Raw genomic sequence first — 24505 nt, forward strand, 5'->3', positions numbered from 1 at the left:
ATTCTAAGATAGAAGGTAAAAGTTTAAAAAGGAAAGGAAAGGAAACATATGTTGGAAATTATTATACATAAATTTTTAAAATAAAATATCAATTTTTCATTTAAAAATTAATAGATACAATATGCAAAAGCTTTGTTAAATTCCTGATAAACTGTATCTATTTCATTTCCCTTTTCTCTTGCCTCATATTAACCCTGTTGAAAAAAGAAAATAAGATTAACATAGCATTAACTTTTTTAGGAAATCATTATGACTGTAATCACTGATACCCTTTTAAAATATTTGTCAATTACCTCTTTAATGATTCATTCTAGATTTTTCTAGAGGATCAAAATTGATCTCACTGGCTCATACTGTCCTCTTTCCTCTTTTGAAAACTTTTAAAATCTAGGATAGAATTTTACTTTGTTTCCTCCACCTCTAGAAGAATGAAATTATTGTTAAGGCAAATTGTGTTCTGCTCTTGGCAGGGAGAGATTTCCACCAGATGCCTGGATAACTGAAGGCCCCAGCACTGCCATATCATCCATGTTCCTGGCTTGTGAAACATTTCCCAAAGTCCTCATCAATTTCTTTTTTGTCCAGGTGATTTATAGAAAAATAAGGTCACTTCTTTTTCCTCATCTAGTGGCCTATACACACAAATGTTCTCTGTCACGCTGCCCATCTGTGGTTCCCAGATATCTTCACATTATGCTTACTATATTCATATATATGCATATATATATGTATATATATATATATATATATATATATAGAGAGAGAGAGAGAGAGAGAGAGAGAGAGAGAGAGAGAGAGAGAGAGAATGTAACCCTTTCCATTTTGACACATAACTATTCAGAGCCATGGTCCTTTCATAAGTTTCATTATATCAAGTCTTAGATATAATTAAAATGTGTCACCTACATTTCTTGAGGATTTGTATATAAATATTTGAGGCAGTGGTTTAGGGGCCTTTACTTAGATTTCATTTTCCAAGTGTCTCAAAAGCTAATCTTCCTTCTTCATAACTTCTCTCTCAGGAATCTAACTTGGGAGATAGTCTTCTTTCCCTAACCTTTTGAGTTTAAAGACCTTTTGATTAGGTTTGTAGTACATCTGATAACTACATATTTATTAGACTTTGTTAGGTGTACTCTATTTCTGACCAGAAATTCATCTTTTCCATACATTAAACTATATTCCAGAAAGGGTAATATTTTCAGTCATCACTTTTTATCCAGCTGTCCATATATGAAACTTTTAATTAAGTGATTCTAACTTCTCATCAAATATTATTACAATGAAATATAAATTCTCACCCATCCTTTTCTACCCACTTTGAACCTGTGGTTTTATTACTGTACTAAACTATTCTAAAAACTATGGGCCTAGAGCAACTATAGTTCCATGACTTGAACAAGCACACACAGAAAGCATGCAGCAGAGATGGGTCTTTAAAGGGCATTTTGATCTCTTAAGTTATGATCCTATGAAACATATATTTAAATTGTGTGACTAGCTCTATGTCCACTACCTTATGTGGCCTCAATGGTCCTCAGTTTGGTTATCTTATAGTAAAGAGTCCACTCCCACAAATCTGGAAAAACTTTGAGTAGACTTGACATATTAAAAGTAAGAAAACTACTTCATATAATCATTTTGGGGAAAGTGCTTTTCACATTGTAAAGCACCAAATAGATACATGAATATACATATATTTATATACATAGATGTACATTGTACATCTATGTTAATTGTTGATATTATTCTACAACATTCTGTAGTTTTAAAGTCTGTGTTCTTCCTTTCTTTTTATAGCTTCCTCAAATTCCTAAAAGTATTTTAAAAGGCATTATATCCACTCATCCAAAATAAAACAGAAAGCCACCCACTATTTTAAAGAAGACAACTTAAATGGATTATTCTTCATGAATGAATTGCCAAAATCCAGCTATTTACAAAATCAAAGTTCAATAGATGATTTCTAATCTTGGTTCCCTGTGCTATACAAATGTGGCCTGAATACTCGTATTATAATTTATTCAATAATGCCAATCCATGAAAGTTAAAATTATATTGGTACACTTAGAATAATCTAGGTTAGATTTTTTCTTTTAATGTTCTTTTGTCCAAAAGTTTGAATGAAGAGAAATCTTAAGGACGAAAAAGTATCCAGATACATTATTTAAACTATGCTCAAGAACCCTTTAATTCCTAATTCTCCTCTTTTCTTTGTGCCATTTAGATTTGGCTTAACACCTTTCTAAGCCTCTGAACTTTTTCAATGAACACTGTAACTGTGGTTTAATTTTCAGTCCTTAATAAAAGTTAGAACTACAAAATTATATGTAATGAATTATTTGGAATATGTCTATCTTTATGGAAGTGCCCCTTTGTTCATATCATGCTTCCAGATAATATCAGCATATATACCTATAGAAATTATATACGCATACCCATAAACTTTGCAGGAATATTTTGAAAAAAAACAAGATGTCTTCTTTCACACATAATAAGGGGTTTTTTTTCAGCATAAAGTCACTTTGTATGGATAGCAATAAATAACCAACATCAACTCTACTATTATTAAGCAACTTTCTACTTGCCCAGATTAGTGACTGCCTCTTATACAAATACAATTTGTATTTTAGAAATTTTAGAAACCAGTGGCAGACTATTTTTATAATGAATTAATTGCATTCTGATTTGAAAATGATGAAGATAGTATAATATGAACAGTGATTTATCCTACAAATTATATTTATTTGAAGCATAATCTTATTTGCTCAAATATAAAAAGTTGTTTTAAAAGATTAAAAATTTGTAAACAAAGATCAAAGATAGAAAAATCTTCCAAAAAAATCTTCCATTAGTAAGGGACATTAGTAAGGGAGAGCAATAATTACTAAACCAAGGCAATTTGGGAAGACAAGAAACAATAAACAAAAGATATAGAGAGATAGAGATAGATAGATAGATAGATAGATAGATAGATAGATAGATAGATAGATAGATAGATAGATAGATAGATAGATAGATGGATAGATAGATAGATAGATAGATAGATAGATAGATAGATAGATAGATAGATAGATAGATAGATGGATGGATGGATGGATGGATGGATGGATGGATGGATGGATGGATGGATAGATAGCCTCAACGTCTAAGGGAAATTTCAATTCAATACTCTTGCACCTAGCTAGGCCTTTTAGGTATTTTGGGTGCTCCATATAGGTGGAGGGAAAAGGGAAAAGGAGTCTATGGAATTTTTACCATAGATCACAGAATGATAAATTGATAATTTGAAAGACTGTTAGAGGGAAGGAAATAGTTATATGGAATCTCTGACTCCCTTCAGGGTTCTGAAGAGAAAAAGACTTTAGTTATTCAATGTTTATTTTCAGCCTATAAATAAAACTAAGTCCACAAACTCTCCTAGTTCCCAGTGGCTTCTTTCATTCTACAAATTCAAAGAAATTGGGATACAAGCACCAGAAGGGAAAACAGTGGGCAGGTGATTAACATAACAATATGAACCCTTACTTCTAGACCTGCTGCCCCCAATGGGCCACAATCTTTCTTCAATGAATCCTTTCTTAGTGGACTATAGGGGAGTCAGGGAGCAAGGCAGGCCAGGATCTTCAGGTGACTGAAGACATTCTTAATGTTTCCATTCTGTTCATTACTAGAGCTCAGTCTTCTCCAATTACTTGCTTTAATTATTGTCAGCCCTTTATTGTTATGGTTTGTCAATAGCAAAAGAGATAAGTCTCAGGATGGGACCATCAACTGAGCTCTTGCTCTGGGACAGAAGGAGAAACAAAAAGGACTCGGACTCTGCCTTCAAAGATTTCTACAGCTGGCACCTTTACAAATTTCGAATGCTCTGCGTTTACTGGGAAAGTTAGGCGTCTACAACTTGTTTGATGAGGTTTCCACATTACACATGTTCACTCTACATGTAAAGGAAACTATAATATCACAAAATGAGGGAAAAGGCCATTCTAAAGCATTGTAAAAGGCGACCCAATTTAAAGGAATGTGAAAAAGGATATCTTCGTATCGAACACTTCTGGGACATTGCACCGTTCACTGCTGAAAACAAAGATTTTATAGAATAGAAACCTTCACAATGGTGAAAGCAAACTTCTTTAAGGGGACTTTGGGGTAGTTTACTCAGTGTTTACTCAGTCTAGACTGAGATTCAATGCTAAAATATTCACCAAAGTTCATACACAGAGGGAATCTCTAGCGATTTCTTGGGCAACCAAAAGAACTGTCAAGTAGGACAGAGAAATGAAAGGCTGGCAGAATCTATGGACATAGAGATGGAAAAGATGTGAAAATAAAACCCCATGGGAAGCAAAGCTTCCTAGCCCTCTCATTCCCCTCCCCTACAGCTTCATTTTCCCCTTATCCCGCAACTCCCCTCGCCCGGCTCTGGCCCTGATCCCAATACACTCTACCTCCCACCTTAGCATAGCAGAAGGAGATCAGCAGCAAGGGGAGCAGGTACCCAAAGACGAAAGTGCAGACCACATAGATCTTCTTGTGCTGCTGGTTGGGCCACTGCTCCCAACAGAAAGTCAGGTTGCCAGATTCACGGTGGAAAAGCCGCTGGTGGTAAGCCACAGGTGAGGCCATAGCTATGGAGAGCGCCCAGATGACCCCAACACCTAGCAGAGCGTTGCGGGAGACCCGTAGGGAAGAAGAGCGCCTCGAGTGGACAATTGCAACGTAACGGTCCACGGACATGGCAGAGAGAGTGAAGATGCTGACCAACATGGACACGGTGAAGAAGTAATGTGTGAACTTGCAGATGAAAGCGCCCAGCACCCAAGTGGGCAGCGCGTACACTGTGGCCTGGAAGGGTATGCAAAAGAGTAGGTACGCCAGGTCAGCGATACTCAGATTAAGGATGAATAGGTTCGTGGTGCTGCGAGGCTTTCCCGGTTTACTACGCGCCAAAACTGTGATCACCAGAGTGTTGCCCAGCACGCCCAGAGTGAAGATCATCCCGAACACCACCAGTGTGATGAAATTCTCGATGCCAAGACCAAAAAGGGTTTTGAGCTCCCCATCAGTCAGCTTCGGCTGAGTCCCATTCAATCCTTCCTCAGCCACTTCGCTCTGGTTTTCCATAGCAAGGTCTGGTTCCATGGCCTAAGTTTGAGCTCAGAGCGCAGAAAAGGGAAGCGGGGCGCGGAAGCCCTGTATTTAGGAACGGCGCGTAGGGACTTGGCTGAACCGCAGAGTCTTTTCTTTCTCGAAAGGCTGAGTTCCTCCGATACGAAGAAAATAGAGGGCACCGCCAAGGCTATATTTGTCTTTGTTTGTACCCCCAGAGCTCAACTCAGTGCTGAACGCTTTAGGACTTAAATACTTGTTGACTGATTGACTAACTTCCCTGGCAGCTTCAGGTCAATGGCACGAAATTTCTTCTACTGGTCAACGCTTGACAGAAACAGCAATAGACGCTATACTTCTTAAGATTAAAACTTGCCGATTAATAGAGTTGAAGAGATCTAAAAGCCAGTCGTGAATAAGTGAGAATGAAAAGAGCCAGCAAAGGAGGAAGGATCCTGTGGGCTGGTTTGTGTCCTATCCAGTGTCTCCTTGGTGCCCTAGAAGCCACTTAATGTGGAGTTGCAGGGATCTGATAGCAATGAATCACTCAAGGGGACTGTGCCGGGCTACCGGGTCCAGCGGCTGAGGTCCGACTGTGCCTCTTGTCTTTTTCTTCTCCCTGGATAGAGTTGAGCGAGAGCGAACCTGTTGCTTTCCTTGGCGCTGACTTTGCCCTCTGCAGTTGGAGCAGCCAGAAGACAGAGGGCAGGCAGAGAGGTGGCGCTGCGAGAGCAGCAGCTGCAGATCGACTGTGAGAGCTGACCAGGCACAGCCCCTGGATCTCGGCGGGCGCTCCCTGAAATTCCAGCTTGCTGCTCTGAAAAATGGGGCTCTTCTCTTTTTCCTTCTCCTACTTTAGCAGAGACTAGAGAGAGTCAGCTGAAAGTGAACTTGCTCTACTACCCTTTCCTCTCGCAAGTGAGGTGGGGGGCATGGATGTCTCTGTTTCAACCAGTGGAGGCAGGGAATGAGCACACATTTCTTTTTCCCTCCCTCCTTCTCTTTAAACCTCCCACACCCAAGGAAAGGCAAATAGCACTAGCTCCCTCAATCCTTTCTAACCGCCGCCCTTTCTCCCTTTGGTGGGTTCCCGCCCACATCCTTCCTTAGGTAGCAGCCTGCAACCAGCTTTGCTAGTGGAGTACTCACCCAGGGTACAACGGGGACTTCTGGCTCAGTCACCCGCCCCTCACTTCTACATCATTATCTGAGAGCAGAGAGCCCTTAAAGAAGGGTGGACTAGAAAGGGCATAACGAGAAAGGGGGTGAGATTCACCCTTTTCCAGTTTCCTTCAAATGCTGTCCCTACTCTCAGGTATCAACGAAATTACCTCCCAGGATATAAAAAGCTTTAACAGGTGTTCTTTACAGGAGAAGGAAGGAAATGAGCAGCAATGGATCTGACACTGTGGATTGGCGAAATATTGTGTGTGTGTGTGTGTGTGTGTGTGTGTGTGTGTGTGTGTGCGCGCGCGCGCGCGCGCGCCGTGCATGTGTATTGTTAGTGGGGGAACTTGGAAGGAGAGGTTGCTGTGTGAGAAGAAAAAGACCACGAAGAGGTGAATAATTATGTTATAGGGAAGGAAGCAGTGACTCAACTGCTTTTGAGTGTTCAATTATTAGCTGCAGAGTGAAGGTAGTAGTCAGAGTGCAGCGTTAGAGTCAGCAAAATCTGGATTCAGATTCTGTATCTGAGCTTGCATTTACTGTGTGACTTAAGCAAGTCAAAGTGTTCTGTTGCCTCAGAAAACGCCTTGAAATTTTTCCCCCTGAATCAAAAACCAGTTTCAATCTGCTTTGATGGAGTTTCCACACTGAGAACTTCCCTTGCTTAGGAAATTAAAGATTCTTCAGTGTATTTGTTTATCTTTCAATAAAATTATAGGATAACAAAATATCTATACAGTCCAATACTCCTTACTTTTTCTAATCAGTATCTTAAAAAGTGCCTATGTCAATAGTAATAAGGAATCCCCTTAAACATAGGTATCACCATGTCTCGTGTTAGTTTTTAATCTTAACAATTCTGATCCAACTTCTCTGGGCCTCAGTGTCCCTATCTGTAAAATGACTTGATGTTCCCTAAACCCTCCTGTGGTGCTAAATCTTAGTAAGTAAAGTTTTCTCTCAGTTACTGAATACTTTATTTTGATTTCCCAAGAGACAGGCTTCCCTTGGGCTAGAGTTATATTATTTAATTTAATTATGTTATATTGAAATTCAATATTCCTCTTTGTCAAGATGCTCTTAACTCAGCTAGTTTTTATTAATACATTTTAAAGCAGCCTGTCTAAAACCAAGTGTCACTTTGTTTGTGTTTATGGCATCTGAGACCCATGGGTTCTTAGACCAATTAATTAATATCTTCTTCAAAATATGGCAATATTAGGTTAAAGAATAATTAGTGTGTGCCTTTTTCAAATACAATTAAGTATTTAGATTGTTCATAGCAATTACAACTTTATTTTAATACTCCACAAAATATCTGTGATAAAATGTTCCAGGGAGGGGAATGAACAGAATCTTTAATAAAGTAGTAAATTTGTAAGGAACTTCAAAAGCATCTACTAAAGATTCTAAGGCCTAAAGAAACTAGATGACTTCCCCAAGGCATCATAGCAAATTAGAGAGAGAGAGGCACAACAAATAAAGTAATAGACCTTGAGAATCAAGAAAATCTGGGATCAAGCCTCTCCTCAGATAGTTAGAAAGCTCCTTTGGACTCACCATAATGCTCAGCATATAAAGAATTATTAATAGAAGAGCTGGGACTAAAACTTAGGTCTATGGATTCCCAGTCCAGTCTATATTTTTTCCCTTTGCATCACACTGTTTCCTCAGTTTGCTCATGAAAAATTTTCCATTGCCATAAAATTTGAATTGGTTCCTAATCCCATATCTTACCACTTTATAGATAATATAACTCCCTAGTTGACTGTTAAGAAAATACATCCACAAATGTCCTTCAATGAAAAAAAAATTGAATGGAAGGAAGAAACAAAATACTGAATTCCTTTCAGCAATCTTTCCTGGATTTCTTTAGCTCATACTACTTACTGCTGAACCTCAGCACATTTTGGAATGAGTGAATTTGCATAGTTATATTTATTGTTTTACTTTTAAAAGTTATATTCTTAAAATGCTAGCTTTGACATATTTCACATGAGATTTTAGTGGAAATATAATTTACACCTCTACCTACAAAGTTAAAGGGAATATTGAATCATAGAATTGTATTAGGCTAGAGTTCATCTAGATTACAACCTCTATCTGAAGTACAAATGACAACTATCACAACCCTAACAAGAGGATCTACATTTAAAGAGGTCCAGTGACAAGGAATTCAGAAAATTCCAAGGCAGCCCATTCTGATTTTGGACAGCTCTAATTATAAGATCTTCCATATATATAAGTCAAATTCTGTTTCCTTGCCGTTTTTGTCCATTGGCCAAGTCAACAAGCATTATTAAACACCTAATATGTACCAGGCAGTGGGTTATGTAAGCACTGGAGATACAAAAAGGAAAACAAAACAATTGCTGCTCTCAAACCATTGTCTGAGATGAACCATGGTGAGATAACATGCCAACTACGTACAAGCAAGCTATATATTGGAGAAATTGAAGATGTTCTCAGAGAGAAGGTATAAGCAGGGTGAATCATTCCTTTTCTATTTGACAAACCTTCAAATATTTAAGACGGCTATCATATTCCTCCTAAGACTTCTCATCTTTAGACAAAATATACCCAGTTTTTTCCAATAATCATCTAATAACACATTTTATAGTAATCTTACTGCTCTAGTAATTTTCCAATATTTTTAAAGTAATGACTAATAAAATATACAAAACCTTACAATCATCTTCTATACAGCCAATAAATTGAGGTCAACATCTTTTAAATAAACTAATCGACTTTCTTTCAAAATTGATACACAAAGTAATTTCTTTAGTGCCTTAAAATATATGCATTAAAAATATCATGAATTCACACTACAAACTTCCAAATCTCTCCCACCTTCTTACTCACCCCTACTTCTCTAAAATTCCCCTCTCCTATGCTTTCATAGAAATTCTTCTAGAGCTGCTATAGCTAAAAAAATGTTTCACTTGGAGGCCAATATTCTAATGATCAAACTTTCAACCCAGTTGTACTTATATTTGACTCTTTAGAGCTTGAAAGAGCTTCCTAGAACTTGTCCTGACTAGCTCCATACCATAATGAATGTTTCATAAAGGGTACAAAATATAGTTTCTATTCATTGTGTCATTCAAGGTGTTTATAATAGAGATAGTAAGGACATTAGAGGTCATTCAGATAAGCAACTTTATCTTAATGATAGTGCTAATATTTCTAGAGAGCTTACTCTGTGATGAGCACTTCAGATTTTTACCTTTTTTTAAAAAAATCAGTTATATGTAGAAATAAAATTGAACAGTTGTTTTCTAACATTTTGTAATTCAGATTCTCTCCCATCTTCTCCCAACCCCAGGCAGTAAGTAGTCTGATATAGGTTATATTCATACTTTCATGTGACACATATTTCCATGTTGCACATGCCATAAGAGAAGGCACCTATCACACATAAAATTAAAAAAAAACTCAAGAAGGAAATAAAGTAGAAGATGACATGCTTCATTCCTGACTACAATAGTTCTTCATTTGGCTATAAATAGTAATTTTCATCATGAGTCTTTTGTGGATATCTTCTGAAACTTGCTTTGCTGATAATAGTTTAGACATTCACAGTTGATCATGGTACTATATTTCTGTCACTATTCATAGTGTTCTCCTGGTTCTCCTCACTTCACTTTGCATCATTTCAGATAACACTTCCCAGGTTTTTTCTGAATTCATCCTTCTTTTATCATTTCTTATGGTACAATGGTATGGCATCACAACCACATATCACAACTTGTTCAGCCATTACCCAGTTGATGGACACTCCCTCAGTTTCCAATTCTTTGCTACTACCAAAAAAAAAAAACTGTTAAAAATATTTTTGCTCAGGTAGGTCCTTTTCCCTTTATCCTTTTATCTTTGGGATATAGAGCCAGTAGTGGTATTGCTGAGTCAAAGGATATGCATAATTGTTTTTATGGCCCTTTGTGCCTGGTTCCATATTGTTTTCCAGAATGGTTGCTGGAGTTCATAGTTCTACCAATAGTGTATTAGTATATTAGTATCACAATTTTCCCACATGCCCTCCAATACTTATCATTTTCCTTTTTGGTCATATTAGTCAATCTGATAGGTATGGGGTAGTGTCTCAAAGTTGTTTTAATTTGTATTTCCCTAATGAATAATGATTTGGAACATTTTTTTCATATATTACATATAATTTTAATTTCTTCCTCTGACAACTACCAGTTCATATCCTTTGACCATTTTTCAATTGGGAAATGCTTCATATTTTTTTGTAAATTTAGTCAGTTCTCTGCATATTTGAGATATTAGGCCCTTATTAGTGACACTTGCTATAAAAACCCACTTAGTAGTTTCCCTTCCAGTTTTATTTGTAAAGAAACTTTTTAATTTAATATAATCGATATTTTCCATTTCATTGTTCATAATGTTCTCTATAATTTGTTTAGTCATAAATTCTTCCATCATCCATAAGTCTGACAAACAAACTTTTGCATGTTCCCCCAATTTGTTTATGATGTCACTCTTTATTTCTAGATCAAGTAACCATTTTGGCTTTACCTTGGTGTATGAAGTTATATGTTGGTCTATGCCTAGTTTCTGCTATACTGTTTTCTAGGTTTCCCAGCAATTTTTGTCAAATAGTATGTTCTTCCCCAAAAGTTTGATTAACTAGCTTATTCCTTTGTTGTTAATCCATTGATCCTCTATCATATCTCTTAGCCAGGAGCAGATTATTTCTATGATTACTGCTTTATATTATACTTTGAATCTGGTACAGCTAGGCCTCTTTCCTTCATATTTTTCCATTCATTCCTTTAATATGGTTGGCCCTTTGTTGTTCCATTTGAATTTTGTTTGCATTTTTTCTAGTTCTATGAGATAAATTTTGTTTGGTATGGCATTGATTAGGTAAATTAATTTAGGTAGATGATAATTTTTATTATATTGGCTTGACCTGTCCATGAGCAGTTAACGTTTTGTCCAATTGTTTAGGTCTAACTTTATTTGTATGAGAAGTATTTTGTAATTGTGTTCATAAAGTTGTTGGTTTTGTTTGTGTTCATATAGTTCCTGAAAGGTGTATAAATTTTCTTTTTCATTTTTTAAATCAAGTTTATCAGTGACTTATCTATTTTTTTTTCAGAAAACCAGTTCCTTGTCTTACTTACTGGTTCAATAGTTTTCTTACTTTCAATTTTATTAAATACTCCTTTGATTTTCAGGATTTCCTGTTTGGTTGTTAAGTGAGAGCATTTAATTTGTTCTTTTTCTAGGTTTTTTAGTTGCTCACCCATTTCATTGATCTGCTCATTCTCTATTTTATTCATATAAGCATTTAGAGATATGAATTTTCTCTTCAATTTAGCTTTCACTGCATCCCATAAATTAGATATGCTGTCTCATCATTGCCATTTACCTTAATGAAATTGTTGATTGTTTCTGATTTTTTTCTTTCACCTATTCATTCTTTAGGATAGGATCATTTAGTTTCTTATTAATTTTTGGTCTTTCTGCAGTCCTTTTTTGAATGTAATTTTTATTGCATTATGGTCTGAAAAAGATTCAATTAATATTTCTTCTACATTAGGTTGTAAGGTTTTATGTCCTATTAGAATATCCATTTTGTGAAGGTGCTATTATAAATAAAAATTGGTCTGGAGGCTTATCATCAGATTTATAAGCATTTATTAGTAAAGAAAGAGTAAGAGTGGAAGATTTGTAAAGATTAAAATTTAGGAATATGGGGAGAGACTATGGCAGGTAGAAATTAGTTCTCTCTGCAAGGAGTATTATATTTTTTAGAGGTTTATTAAGGATTAAGGATTAAAGAAAAGACAAGATAAGAAAAACATGCCTAGGCCAGAGGCCTAGACAAGACCTCACCTACATTATGGAAAGAGAGCCATGTCTGCCCCAAAATGGAAGTCCAAAAGAGAGAGAGAGAGAGCTCAAAAGCCTTTGTAATCAGCTTAAATACCTTCTCAATCTCGCCCACCTCAGAATTCCGTGAGATTACAAAGCATTTTGGGGAAGTGGAGCAAGGACTTGTGGGGATTGAAGTCCAGAGTTCAAATCTCAATTTTACAGATTCCAGACTTACTAGAATTGATACTTCATTTTGCATAATGGCTGCTGCAACCACTGTCACTTGCCAGAGATTGCCAGCTCCAAGAGAAAAACACCAACCTGATAAATTTGGAATCTAAGAAAGCAACTTGGTTTCCTGCATTGGTTTAAAAACTCCCTTCTTGGCCATGTCATGCTGATTCTGCCACCAGGACACCGACCTTGAAGAGGAATACAGGAGTCCACCCTTCCAAAACACAATGTGACTGTGACTCCTAGATTGTTACCACCAGGGTACACAGGATCCAAACTCCCTAAATAATTACAATTCACACAGCACCATATAATACTGAGGAAAAGGTACATTCCTTTCTATTCCCATTCAGTTTTCTCCAGAAATCTATCTTATCAAAATTTTCTGAAATTCTTTTGCCTTCTTAACTTCTTTCTGGTTTCTGGTTTGGTTGTATTTGACTATTTTTGAGAGAGAAAGATTAAGATCCCCCGCAAGTAGTGTTTTACTATCCATTTCCTTATATAATTCCTGTAATTTCTCTTTTTGAATTTGGGTACTATGTGATTTGGGGTATATAGATTTAGTTTTGATATTGTTGCATTGTCTATAATGCTTTTATCAGGATATAATTCCCTTCTTTATCTTTCAAGTATATCAATTTTTATTTTTGATTTTTCTGAGATCATGACTGATGGCTTAAGCTGGGCTAGTTCTCCATTGTGCTACTGTTATCTCTGATCCTATAGCAATATGTTGGGCTGGTTCTAGTTTTGTTGCTTTCCATAGATGCTTTTTTCCCTCAGCTCTTCTCTCTTCCTACTCAAGTAAAATGTATTCCTCATGGTTTCTTTTGTTTTGAGGCAATTTATATTCTTTTAGAGGTGTGTGTGTGTGTGTGTGTGTGTGTGTAGTTCTGGTGAGCGGAACATCCTTTATTCCTCCATCTCAACTCCAAGCATACAACTTACTGTGCTAAGCACTTCAAAGTATTATCTAATTTCATTCTCATAATAATTCTGTAAAGCAGGTTCTTTCATTATTCCTATTTTTCAGATCAGGGAACTGAGACAAACAGAACTTGTGATTTTCCCTGGATGACAGTTAGTAAATTTAAGAGTCTAGATTTCAACTCAAATCTTCCAGACTCCAGGCCCATCACTTTATGTGCTCTGTCATTTTAACAGATGAGGAAACTGAGCTCAAAATATGTTAAATAACTGGTCCACAGTCACACAGGAAGTAATTAGCAGAATTGACATTGAAATTTTGTCTTAAGTTGCATCACAACCTATAATTAATAAATCTTTGCCAACATTTTTCTCTTTTTTATTTCCATGATATGTCAAGATGCCAGATATTTAAGAATGGACTATATCTTTATATTTGATATCAGTATGGGCAACCTCTCGTGTTTTTCTAAAATGTTTAGCTAGCCTATAAGTTCTTCAAGCACAGTTTTTATGCTATTAATAAATTTATTTTTATTTTCTATCCCAAATACTCATTTTTAGTAATTAGTTATTGAATGATGACTAAAGTACAACAGTTCAGTAGAAATTATTGTACTAAAAGGTTTTTTAATTACTATAGAATATGACCATGTGACCATATCCTTTAGTATTTAGGATTATTAAAATCATGTAGATCTCTATATATCCTACTATAATGAATTTTTTGGATGAGGTATATAGAGATCTACCAAATTATAATTCCTAGAGGTCTAAGATGGATAATATTCTTCTCAATTACATTCCATCTTTGTCCTGTTCAAATAAATATTTAATAGATAATTCATTCTACATTAATACCTATTGACTAAGCTACTTGATTTATCAGTATTCCTAAAGTATTACCAAGAACCAGTAAATTGTCATACTTGATCTTTTGGGTGATTATTTCTTTTAAAAATATAACACCTTCATGAAACTTTTTGTGATACTGGTGAATTCAGCTAGGTGATTAAGAAATGCCATGCTTTGAAAGGAAGCACACTGAAAATCTGTAAGAATGGGAAACCCTATTGAGTTGAAGTAATAATTATCCAGCATTTGGTATTTCACCTTAGTGTATTACTCTTCTTTGAAAGTGGGGCTTTGAAATATTTTTTTAAGGTAAAAGGAAAGATGAGAGCTACACCTTTGTGCTTATCTTCCCTGTTTTTATATCCTCCTTCAAGCCCATAACCCACCTGTTTTAATCCTTAATTCATTCACCTCTATATCCCTATCCATGTTCATATATTTTTTTAAATCTCTACAGCATATTTTCAAGTGGCTTTTTAAGCAGAAGTCACTCAGATAGGGTGAGTAGGAAAGGGGAACAGAACAAATATGTATTATATACCTAGTCTATGGAAAAGATTATGCTAAATATTTTACAAATACAAATATTATGCAAATATAATCAACCCTTATCTTGTTCTCCATTGTATTTGCTATTTATATGCCTCTTAATGAGAGGTTATTTATGCCCTTCTATCTCTCCTTTTCTCTTCTCCCATTTTGTTTAGCTTCCTTCCTTCTTTCTAACTATATTCCTTTTCATTGTTCAAATAGTGATACAGTACTTAAGTATCTTAGGTTCTTTAGTTATCTTTCATACCTTAAGTATCTTACTTTACTTACTTTTAGCATACCTTAACTTTCTCAATTATCATAGGAAACTTAATTATTTCAATTATCATCTTCCCACATATGAATGTACCCAGTTCAACTTTAACAAAAACCTTAAGTTTTCACTTTACTTCTTATGTTTCCTTTGAGTGTAAAATTTGCTCACCAAATTTTCATTATGGGGTTGGATTTTTTTATCAGGTAAGTCTGAAATTTCTCTATTTTTTCCATTGGAGGATTATACTCAGTTTTACTGGGCATGTAGTTCAAGATTCTTTGCCTTTTGGAATATCATTTTCCATACATTTTGATACTCTCAGTATTTAAATTGTTTCCTTCTGGCAACTTTTGGTTGGTTTTTTCCATGGCCTGGAAGTTCTGGAATTTTTCTAAAATAGTCCTTTGGTATTTTACTTCAGGGTCTCTTTTAGGAAGTAATTGGTGGACTCTCTCTAATTCTATTTTTTCCACTTGTTTAAGGATATCAAAGTAGCTTTCCTTGGTGATGTCTGATAATATGGTGTCCATGCTCTCTTTTTGATCATGGTTTTCCAATGCATGACATTCCATAGTATTTCATTGATTCTTAGATTATTTCTTTTGGATCTATATTCCAGTTGGTTGCTTTTCCAATTCAGTATTTTATATTTGCTTCTATTTTTCCACTTTTTTCTTACTTTGTTTTATTATTTTCTGCTGTCTTATGCTTTCATTAGCCTCTGTTTGTCCAATTCCAATTTTTAGAAAGTTATTTTGATCTTTGAGTTTTTGTGTTTCCTTTCCATTTGGTTAAGCATTATGCTTTAAAAAAGTTGTTTTCTTCAGTGAGTTTATTTTTGCCTCCATTTCCATTTGGTCAGTTCTATTCCTTAGGGAGTTGTTTTCTCCAGTGATTTTTTTCCCTAGCTATTGTAAACCTTAAAATTTCTTAGACTTATAAATGTTGGAAATTTCACCATTGGGAAATTCCATACTTGAAGAATTTCCTACTGATAGTGGGAACTCTATTGGAATGTGAACCCTATTGGCATGGGAGGTTCCTTCTCCCTACTTAAGATTACTTTAGGACAGAAACCTTTTGCTGAACAATGGAAATGGCTTTGACCTATGCTTAAGCATAGAACAGGAAGTTCTTTGAGTCATGATTGATTTTAGAATTGATACAATAGAGACATTTGGAATGACAGAACCAGGTCTTGGAACTTCCAATCTCCACCCTGCTCAGGGTAACAGGATTTAGGAAGGGCTGCAACAAAGGATCAAGATTTAATTATTTGAGAATATGACCTTCAACAGACATGTGCAAAGCCACAGACCTCTGGGCGGTCCTGGGTTAAGCTAGAGCCACCATTGGCACAGGGAAGACATGGACAGTGATTGGTAGATGTGAGAACTGAGGGGAGGGAACTTAGATGGTTTCCTTAAAGATAGCGGGGTCTGAGGAGAGAGGGGAGGAGGTTTTGCTCTGAGCAAGGTGGCTCTGAAGGTGGTTGAGGAGGTTTTGCTCTGAGCAAGGTGGCTCTGAAGGTGGTTGGAGAGGTTTTGCTCTGAGAGGTTGTGCTCTGAGAAGCTTGATCTGAAGGAAGCTGTAGGTGGAGGCCCCTGAGACTGTTTCTCCATTTTGGTCACGTGAGTGATAGGGACTGATCTCTTTTCTTTGCCTCAGCTATCTAAGGGCTTGGGCCTTTTGGCCCAGCCTAAACAGAGGGGGTATTTAAGCCCTATTCCCTTCTCTCCCCTTTCTCTCTCTCTCTCTCTCTCTCTCTCTCTCTCTCTCTCTCTCTCTCTCTCTCTCTCTCTCTCTCTCTCTCTCTCTCTCTCTCTCTCTCTCTCTTTCTCTAATACCATTCTTCCTCCTGTTTGTAATTAAACTCCATAAAAGGTTGACTGCTGACTTGAGTTTTCATTTAGGAATTACATAGCTGAATTCCTTGGCGACCTTAAATTAATATATATCAGTCTTTTAAAGTGATTTCCTTGTCACACTATTGAGTTTTCCTGTCAATTCTCTTATTATTTAGGGTATTTTTTAACTTCTTTTCAAGTTTGTTCAGAGATTCTATTCAGACCTGAGAGCCTTTCACACTTTACTTTGAGGCTTGAGTGTTTCCTTTTTGACATTATTGTCATTTTCTGAGTTCATATTTTGGTCTTCTTTGTCACTAAAATAAATTTCTAAAGTCTATGTTTTTTTTTTCCTTTTGCTCATTTTTCTAGTTATTTTCCCCCTGTTACCTTACCTATCTGTTGAGGTTCTTCTCTGTCCTTGGGGTAGAGAGTGTTCTGCTCCAAGCTTATAGAGAACTCTTCTCTGGTGTTTGGAGAAGGACTGAGTGATCTTGTTCCTCCTGGTGTATCTATCAAGGAAGGGACCCTGTTAGCTTGCTCTTGGGAAATTTATAGATGTTTTGTTCAGCTATATTCAACACCCCATGCTACCAGTTCCTCCATTGTTTTATGGACTAGGCTGGTCCCCACTCTGCTGCTTCCCTTCCCCTGACATGTGGCCTGGGATGAGCAGGCTCCTCAACTTGGGTTCTGCTGCCCGAGGGACTCCTCTGCAAACATGAGAGTGAGCAGGTTACTTCATTGTGGTTCTAATTTCCTGTCTCTTCTTTCAATAACTGAATAATTGAAAATCTGTTACTCTAAAAAAGAACTACATTTTTTGGGAGCCCATTGACTTCCTGTCATTATGTACTTCCTGTAGACAGAGGATATTAGGGAGTGGGCAGTCCTTTTAGGGATCTTTCTTTGGCTTGCAGCCAGCATGGTGGTGGTGGCAAACTAAGTACAGGGATTTTAATGGGCTAATCAGCCATAGGCATATGGTCTTTATTTTGTATCCTCTTTATTCCTTAATTTCTAATGATCATTTGGTTATTGAGATTTAAATTTAAATTTTTCATTAATGGCAACCACTACTTGGAGAAGAATTTCTCAGTTTTTGTTAAGATAGTCTACATAAAATTTTTTAAGCTATGATTCTTCTGCCAGGGCTTTTCTCCCCCTCCCTCCCCTTTCTTAAACTCTGAAAGAACTCTTCTGCCCTGCTCCTGCCAGTTTTTTTTGTTTTTTTCCTTTTTTATTTCCTTACTTTTTGCCCAATTGCCCTCCCTACTGATGGGGCTATTTTAGCTGGGGGACTCTTGGCTAAGAAGAGATAAGCCTATTCTCTCCCCCATCTGCTTGAACCTATGTTCCTCAGTTCCTCACTGCTGCCTCTGGCATTGCTGTTGCTGATACTGCCTGCTCCTACTCCTAAATCCTCCACCTGATCTCTGGCCACAGCCCAGCCACAGCCCCAGTCCTGCTGGGCTGCTGGTAGCTGCAGCTATGTCTTCAGAATCACAAACTAGATGGTAAAAACTGGGGTTTAATTTCCTTAGGCAAAGATTAGCCTCCTAACTCCCTCTCCACGTGGTTGGGGGGGGGGGAAAGGTTGCACTCTAGAGTTTTACGTCAGGAGGGAAGAGAAGAAGAAAGTTACTCTTACAAACAGGAAGTAAATTACAAGAATTGTTCATTCTATGAAAGAGCAATGTATTGCCTATTTCAAACAGCTTCAAGCTTTAGGATGTTTTTTCATGAGTGCACTAATCCTTTCATTTAACTTGCCTAAGATTCAGGGGAGAAAACTCATCTCCCAACAACCTTTTGCCATTTGAGCCTGCCAAGTCTCTTGAATTCATCCAATTTGGGATTCCTCCTCACCATGTTCAACTAGGAATTCTCCCTCACTAGGGGAGAGCCAAAAAATCTGACAAAAGGAATCTAGACAGATAGAGAAAGGAACTTTAAAGAGACTAGAGGTGAAAATTTTATGCACTTTAAGACTCTATTTTTTATGAAAGTCTCTGTATTTTATTGTTTTTTGCTGATAGTCTGCTGTAAGATGTAATTTCATTGTTTTAGTTTCATATATTAATGTATTCAATACTATTTTGTTACACTGAATCAGTTTAATATACTATTTTAACTACTAATATATTCTGTTACCTTTCCCCTATAACTAAATTGAACAAATATTATTGAATAAGCCCATATAAAAACATCTTTTTCTTCCATTTTGGCTTTGTAAATTGTCACACAGAAGATGGATGGACTCTGTCAATCTGGTTAACAACCTTTGGTAAATTTAATAAGCTAAATATCTCAAATTTGTTTTAAACTTTCTTTAGACATGAGTTAATTATTTTCAACAACTTTGATCATTTTGCCTGCCTCTGAGTTATTTGTAACAAGAGATAAAGAGTTCATTTTAGTAACTGAAGTGAAGCACTATCATAATCCCCACCTCCCTCATTTGTAAAAATGTGAATGGATGGGACCTAACAGTCTCATACCAAAGGATCTGGGAAGTAGATCCCAGGGTATAGTACCCCTGGACTCTCATTTGTAATTCTTCTGCTTATTCTACCCTTCCACCAGAATGATCTAGATTATTGGTGACATTTTTTTAGAACCAATATCAACAATACAGACATTTGTTTTTTTCTAGATTCCTCTGCCACATTTTAGTAATGATGGCCTTAATAGATATTTAAATATATCTCAGCCAAGGTTGAAACATTGCTACACCTGAAAAACTTGTGACAAGTACCCATTAGTTTTAAATGTCACATAGCAGACTCATGTGAATCCTAATGGTAATGGATCTGTTTGCTATTTTCATTAAATGGGATATTTTGGGGGGATTTTAATACTTTCTGGATGTGCATTACTTGTTATACCACTGTTCTTTTTAAAAAATTGTTAATGGATCATGGCCAAGTTTGAAAAGGAAAAGGATCTCATTTTTGGTGAGAAACCTTTGTATTCTACCTTTCCTTAACTGACACAGTGTGTGAATAATTATAAGCTATATATTTTTTTTATTTTTAAAACTCTTTTATTATTATTTTTGTTTGCATGTGCAATATCCTATTTCCGTTTTATTTTTTCTCTCTTTTTCATATTTGAAGCACATGTCACCAATATTGAGATTTAATTTTTTTGATTTTGCAGTAATATGTTAAAATATATATTTGCACTGATATTAATACATACCCAAAAGCTTTAGATGATGGAAACCTGTCATTGATCGATAAATAATTATGGGACTTTAATCTAATCCCTTTTCTCTCTTATAGTATGGCAATTTCCTGTAGTCTTGCTACAAATAGGTAAGTGAAATATTACTGCATTTTGTCCTACATACTTGAGGGATAGAAATTACTTCAATTGAACCCCAACACAAGGGCCTGTTAGAAATGTATTAAATTGAACCCAAAATATAAGGACTTATAATGAATTTATTACTGTTTACTTAAATTTTTATGTACATAGATTTTGATATTTTGATTCTGATTTTGAATTTTTTCTTTCTCCCCCAAATTTTACTTTTTCTTCCATTTGTTTTTCTTTTATGTTTTGGTTTTTTTTTTTTCCTTTTGATAATTGATTCATCTACCTCATAACTCAGCCATACATTCCTAAGTGATTCCTGTGCTTTTCAACACCCTCTTCAGTGGGGAATGTATTATTATTCTAAAATGCAAAGTTTAAACTCTTTTTGTGAGTAATTTTGGGATAAGAAACATGCTACCTCTCCAAATGCAGAAAGGGAACTATTTGGAGAAGGCACCATAAAGATGCCTCCACAGACCACATCCTGCACCAGAAGTTCCAGAGTGAACTTTGGGATGTGGTGATTTGAACTGTGTGGGGTTGAATGCATTTTTTTGTATGTATACTCTTATGCCAAAGGAGACTGCCCCCAACTGGCTTTTTGTCAATGTGCCTAGTAATCATTGGTTTTGTTCTCTTTTCCTTTTATCCCCAAATTATTGTTATTTCAAAGTTGGTTGTGTTTACAAGATCCATTGGAGAGACTAGTCTTTCATGGATCTCGGTGGGGGGGGGGGATATATAATTGAAAATCTGTTACCCAAAAAAGAAATACTTTTCCTGGGAGCCCACTGACTTCCTGTCATTATGTACTTCCAGTAGACAGAGAATATTAGCAAGTGGGAGGTCCTATTGGGGCTCTTTCCTGTGCTTATAGCTGGCATGGTGGCAATGGTAAGCTAAGCATGGGGAATTTAAATGGGCTAATCAGCCATGGGTACATGGTCTTTATTTTTTATCCTCTTTATTCTTTGATAAATTTGAGATTTAATTTTAATTTTTACATAACCTGAGACTCAGCTGACACCTGTGAGTTGTAGGTCACTATAGACCCAATTACCCCTCTCTTCTCCCTTATAGCCCCTATGTAGAGTGGTTTTGGCTGGTTTTATTCCCATTCCACAGCTTTGTTACTTCTGGAAGAGTCATGAGTTGAGCTGATGTCTACTGGTTCTTGAAGATTCTGTGTTGATTGTTCTGCTCTCTTGTATTATAAGGAGAGATTAATTTGTACTTTTGAGGGGTTCAGTATTTCAGTATAGAAAGGTGGAAAGAGTGGATAACCCCCTACTCAAAGCAGGATATAGGGGAGACAGCTGATGTTTAGGGTTGGCTCAGAGAGCAGAGGGGGGTTTAAAGATTTTCTCCCTTCTGCCTTCCCTCCTTAGCTAAAGCTGCTCTCCCCAATTTGTTCTTGTCCCTCTTGCCCCCCTCCACTACTAGAGACCAAAGGGTCTCCCCTTGACCTGTTCACTCACACTCTGTTTTGGGAACAGATAACGTAGAATGTCAACTCAATCAGATAATACAAAAGGAATAACAGGCAGGGAAGAATGGGAAAGGAATGTGGGGGAAAGGGGTTCTTGTCTCTATCTAAACCCTTCCCTTCCTCTTTGAGTTTGGGGGGGTGACTCAGGTCTTGGCAGCCTGAGCCCACTGAGAGAAAGTCAGGTTGACTCACCCGTGGGTAACAGCAGCTGAGGTAAAGTCTGCTCAGGTTTCTCTTCAGAAAGTTCCTTCAATTGGGAAGTGTTGGGGGAAAGATTTCCAGTCACCAGCAGGAAAAGTTAGTAACTTCAGGAAGAAGTCTTTTCCAACCTTCTGTATTCAGCTTCTCAAGACTGAGAGCCCAACTCCTCCCCCAGCCAGAGTCTTCTCCTCTTCCACTTTCCAATCTGTTGGGGCCCCTCCCACATCAAGGTGATCAGTTTCACTCATTCTTCAGCCTGGCACTTTTTCTTTAGTGCCAGACTCTGTCACAAATCCTCCATTTCCTCTTTGTGTGGTGCCACCCTGGCGCACGCCAATTACTTGCCTTCTATGTCTATTCTCATCTACCTATGTTACTTATTGTTCCCATCTAACACCACCCATCCCAAAATAATAAATCTTATTCTAATCTGTCTATTTGCTAATCTAAGGTCCTATTTTATGCTAAGACTGAATTTTGGGAAGAGGGTTAGGATTATGTACCAACAACATTTTTACAGTATAACAATTTCTTAAAACAAAGGTCATTACTATTGCAATCAATATAAAATTTAACTCTTAAGTAAAATTAAACTATCCTATGCCTTATATAATACTAATTCCAATGTAATGATTCATAACAATTATATATATGTGTATATATGTATATACATATATATTAACTAGTATCTAATGAAATCTGGTTTATTCTTTCCCTGTTACCTCTCTAGTTATAACATTCCCTTTTCCACGCTAATCTATTCTGTCCCTGTCTATTAACGGTTAGTATGTTAACTCTTTCTTTTTTATCTATATTCATTGATTAGATCATTAGTATGTTACATATGTATATGTCTGAGTTATCTACACATTTACATATGTTACATGTTATTTATATACATCCTTTGGTACTAAAGATCTATTTACAGATATACAATTTATGGGTTGTCTTTATTTATGGCACAGCCCCTTATGTCAGTGTGAAATTTGTTTGTGTTCTAGATATGTCATTTTGGATGCCTATTTATTCCAATTTGCATGTGAATTCAATTCCCTATATGTGAACTTAATGTGATTGGCGATTAATCTTACATGACCCATGTTCCTGAAGTTCATTCCCCATTATGTCTTTGTTTCAAAGTTCTTTCCAGTTGTCAGTGTGGCTTCTATCCTTTGGTGTTGTTTGAAGTTTGTTACCAATTCTGTACCTTTTCCTTTACAGGATACATCATTGCCTGTCATCTCACCTCGAAAGACAATCTCAGGTATTTGGAACTACAGGATCATGCGTGTATGTAAGATTAACATGAGTGCATGTAAGAGTGACTAAGTTGATGCATGTGAGTGAAACTTTATACAAAATGTTTGTGCCATCTTCATGTGTTCAAATGAGATATTTTTTGTTTGTTATGAATGTAGGTATCTTTCTTAATGTGTGATAGTAAGGCAATTATAATATTCCTTTGTGGTTAATTGTAGAGGTTAATGATATTTTAGTCTAGGTTTGAGATGGAGATTTGTATACATGTTTACTAATTCTAAGGAATTCTAAATCCACCCAAATAAACTCCTACATTCCAAAAGGAACTGCTTCTCCTGTGTTTCACAGGCTACACTAATCCTCCCTGATCTAACTAATCCAAATTTATACTATCTGTGTTCGGCATTATTCTATTTCAGTTTCACAGTCTCTGGTTAGTATCTCTATTTCTATTTTTTTTAATTCAAAATCACTCTATAATCAAGGGCAAAGGGGTCCCTTTGCCCTGGCTACACTCTGTGCAATTTTATTAGACTCATGGCCTATATGTTTATTTATCAAGGGTTGCTCTCTCTCTAGTTGTATATATATATATATATATATATATATATATATATATATATATATATATATATATATATATATATATATATATATATATATATATACATATATATATATAATGTGTGTATTTGTGTGTGTGTATACACACACAAACAGGTATATGTATTTATGCATGCATATATCTATATACCTATTTATGTCTTATCCTTTCATCCTATACAGTTTGTCACTGTTCCCTCTAAGTGTAATTCTTCTAGCTGCCCAGGTGATAGCAACAGTTTTTAAGAGTCACAAATGACCTATATTCTTATAGGGATACATATCATTTAACTTATTGAGTCTCTTTAAAAAATTTTGTTGTTGTTGTTGTTGTTTTGTTTTGTTTTTCTTTCCCCCCTCTTTTTTAATTAACTTTTGATGATTCTCTTGAGTTTGTGCTTGTGCTTGGACATCAAATTTTCTGTTCAGGTCTGGTCTTTTCTTTAAAAATTCTTGGAATTCTTCTATTTTGTTGAATGACCATACTTTCCCCTGTAAGAATATAGTCAGTTTTGCTGGGTAGTTGCTTCTTGGTTGTAGACCTAGTTCCCTTGTTTTCCAGAATATCATATTCCATGCCTTTCAGTCCTTCAGTTTGGATGCAGCCAGATCCTGTGTTATCCTCACTGTGGTTCTGTGGTATCTGAATGACTTTTTCTTGGCAGCTTGTAATATCTTTTCTTTGGTCTGATTGTTCTTGAATTTGGCTATAACATTCCTGGGTGTTGTTAGTTGGGGATTAAGTACAGCAGGCGATCTATAGATTCGTTCAATCTCCACTTTTCCCTCTTGTTCTAGGATATCGGGGTAGTTTTCTTGAATAATTTC

The 24505-nt window shown here is 36.2% G+C and overlaps 1 protein-coding gene and 1 long non-coding RNA gene across 2 annotated transcripts in view; one reads left to right on the top strand and one right to left on the bottom strand.

Annotated features, from left to right (window-relative positions):
- The window catches only part of GALR1 (galanin receptor 1), a 43562-nt gene extending 37195 nt beyond the window's left edge, over positions 1–6367 (bottom strand). Inside the window, exon 1 of the mRNA XM_001374302.4 lies at positions 4459–6367. Coding sequence (XP_001374339.2) covers positions 4459–5145 — 687 coding nt within the window. The 5' untranslated portion in view covers positions 5146–6367. The remainder of the gene's footprint in view (positions 1–4458) is intronic.
- LOC103092467 (uncharacterized) lies at positions 475–23123 on the top strand. Its single transcript, XR_008917650.1, has 3 exons — positions 475–585; positions 20088–20120; positions 23036–23123. It is a non-coding gene; the product is annotated as an uncharacterized LOC103092467 (long non-coding RNA).
- Positions 23124–24505: the final 1382 nt, after the last annotated feature.

The sequence above is a fragment of the Monodelphis domestica genome, chromosome 3, assembly GCF_027887165.1.
Source record: "Monodelphis domestica isolate mMonDom1 chromosome 3, mMonDom1.pri, whole genome shotgun sequence".
Taxonomy (NCBI): Eukaryota; Metazoa; Chordata; class Mammalia; order Didelphimorphia; family Didelphidae; genus Monodelphis; species Monodelphis domestica.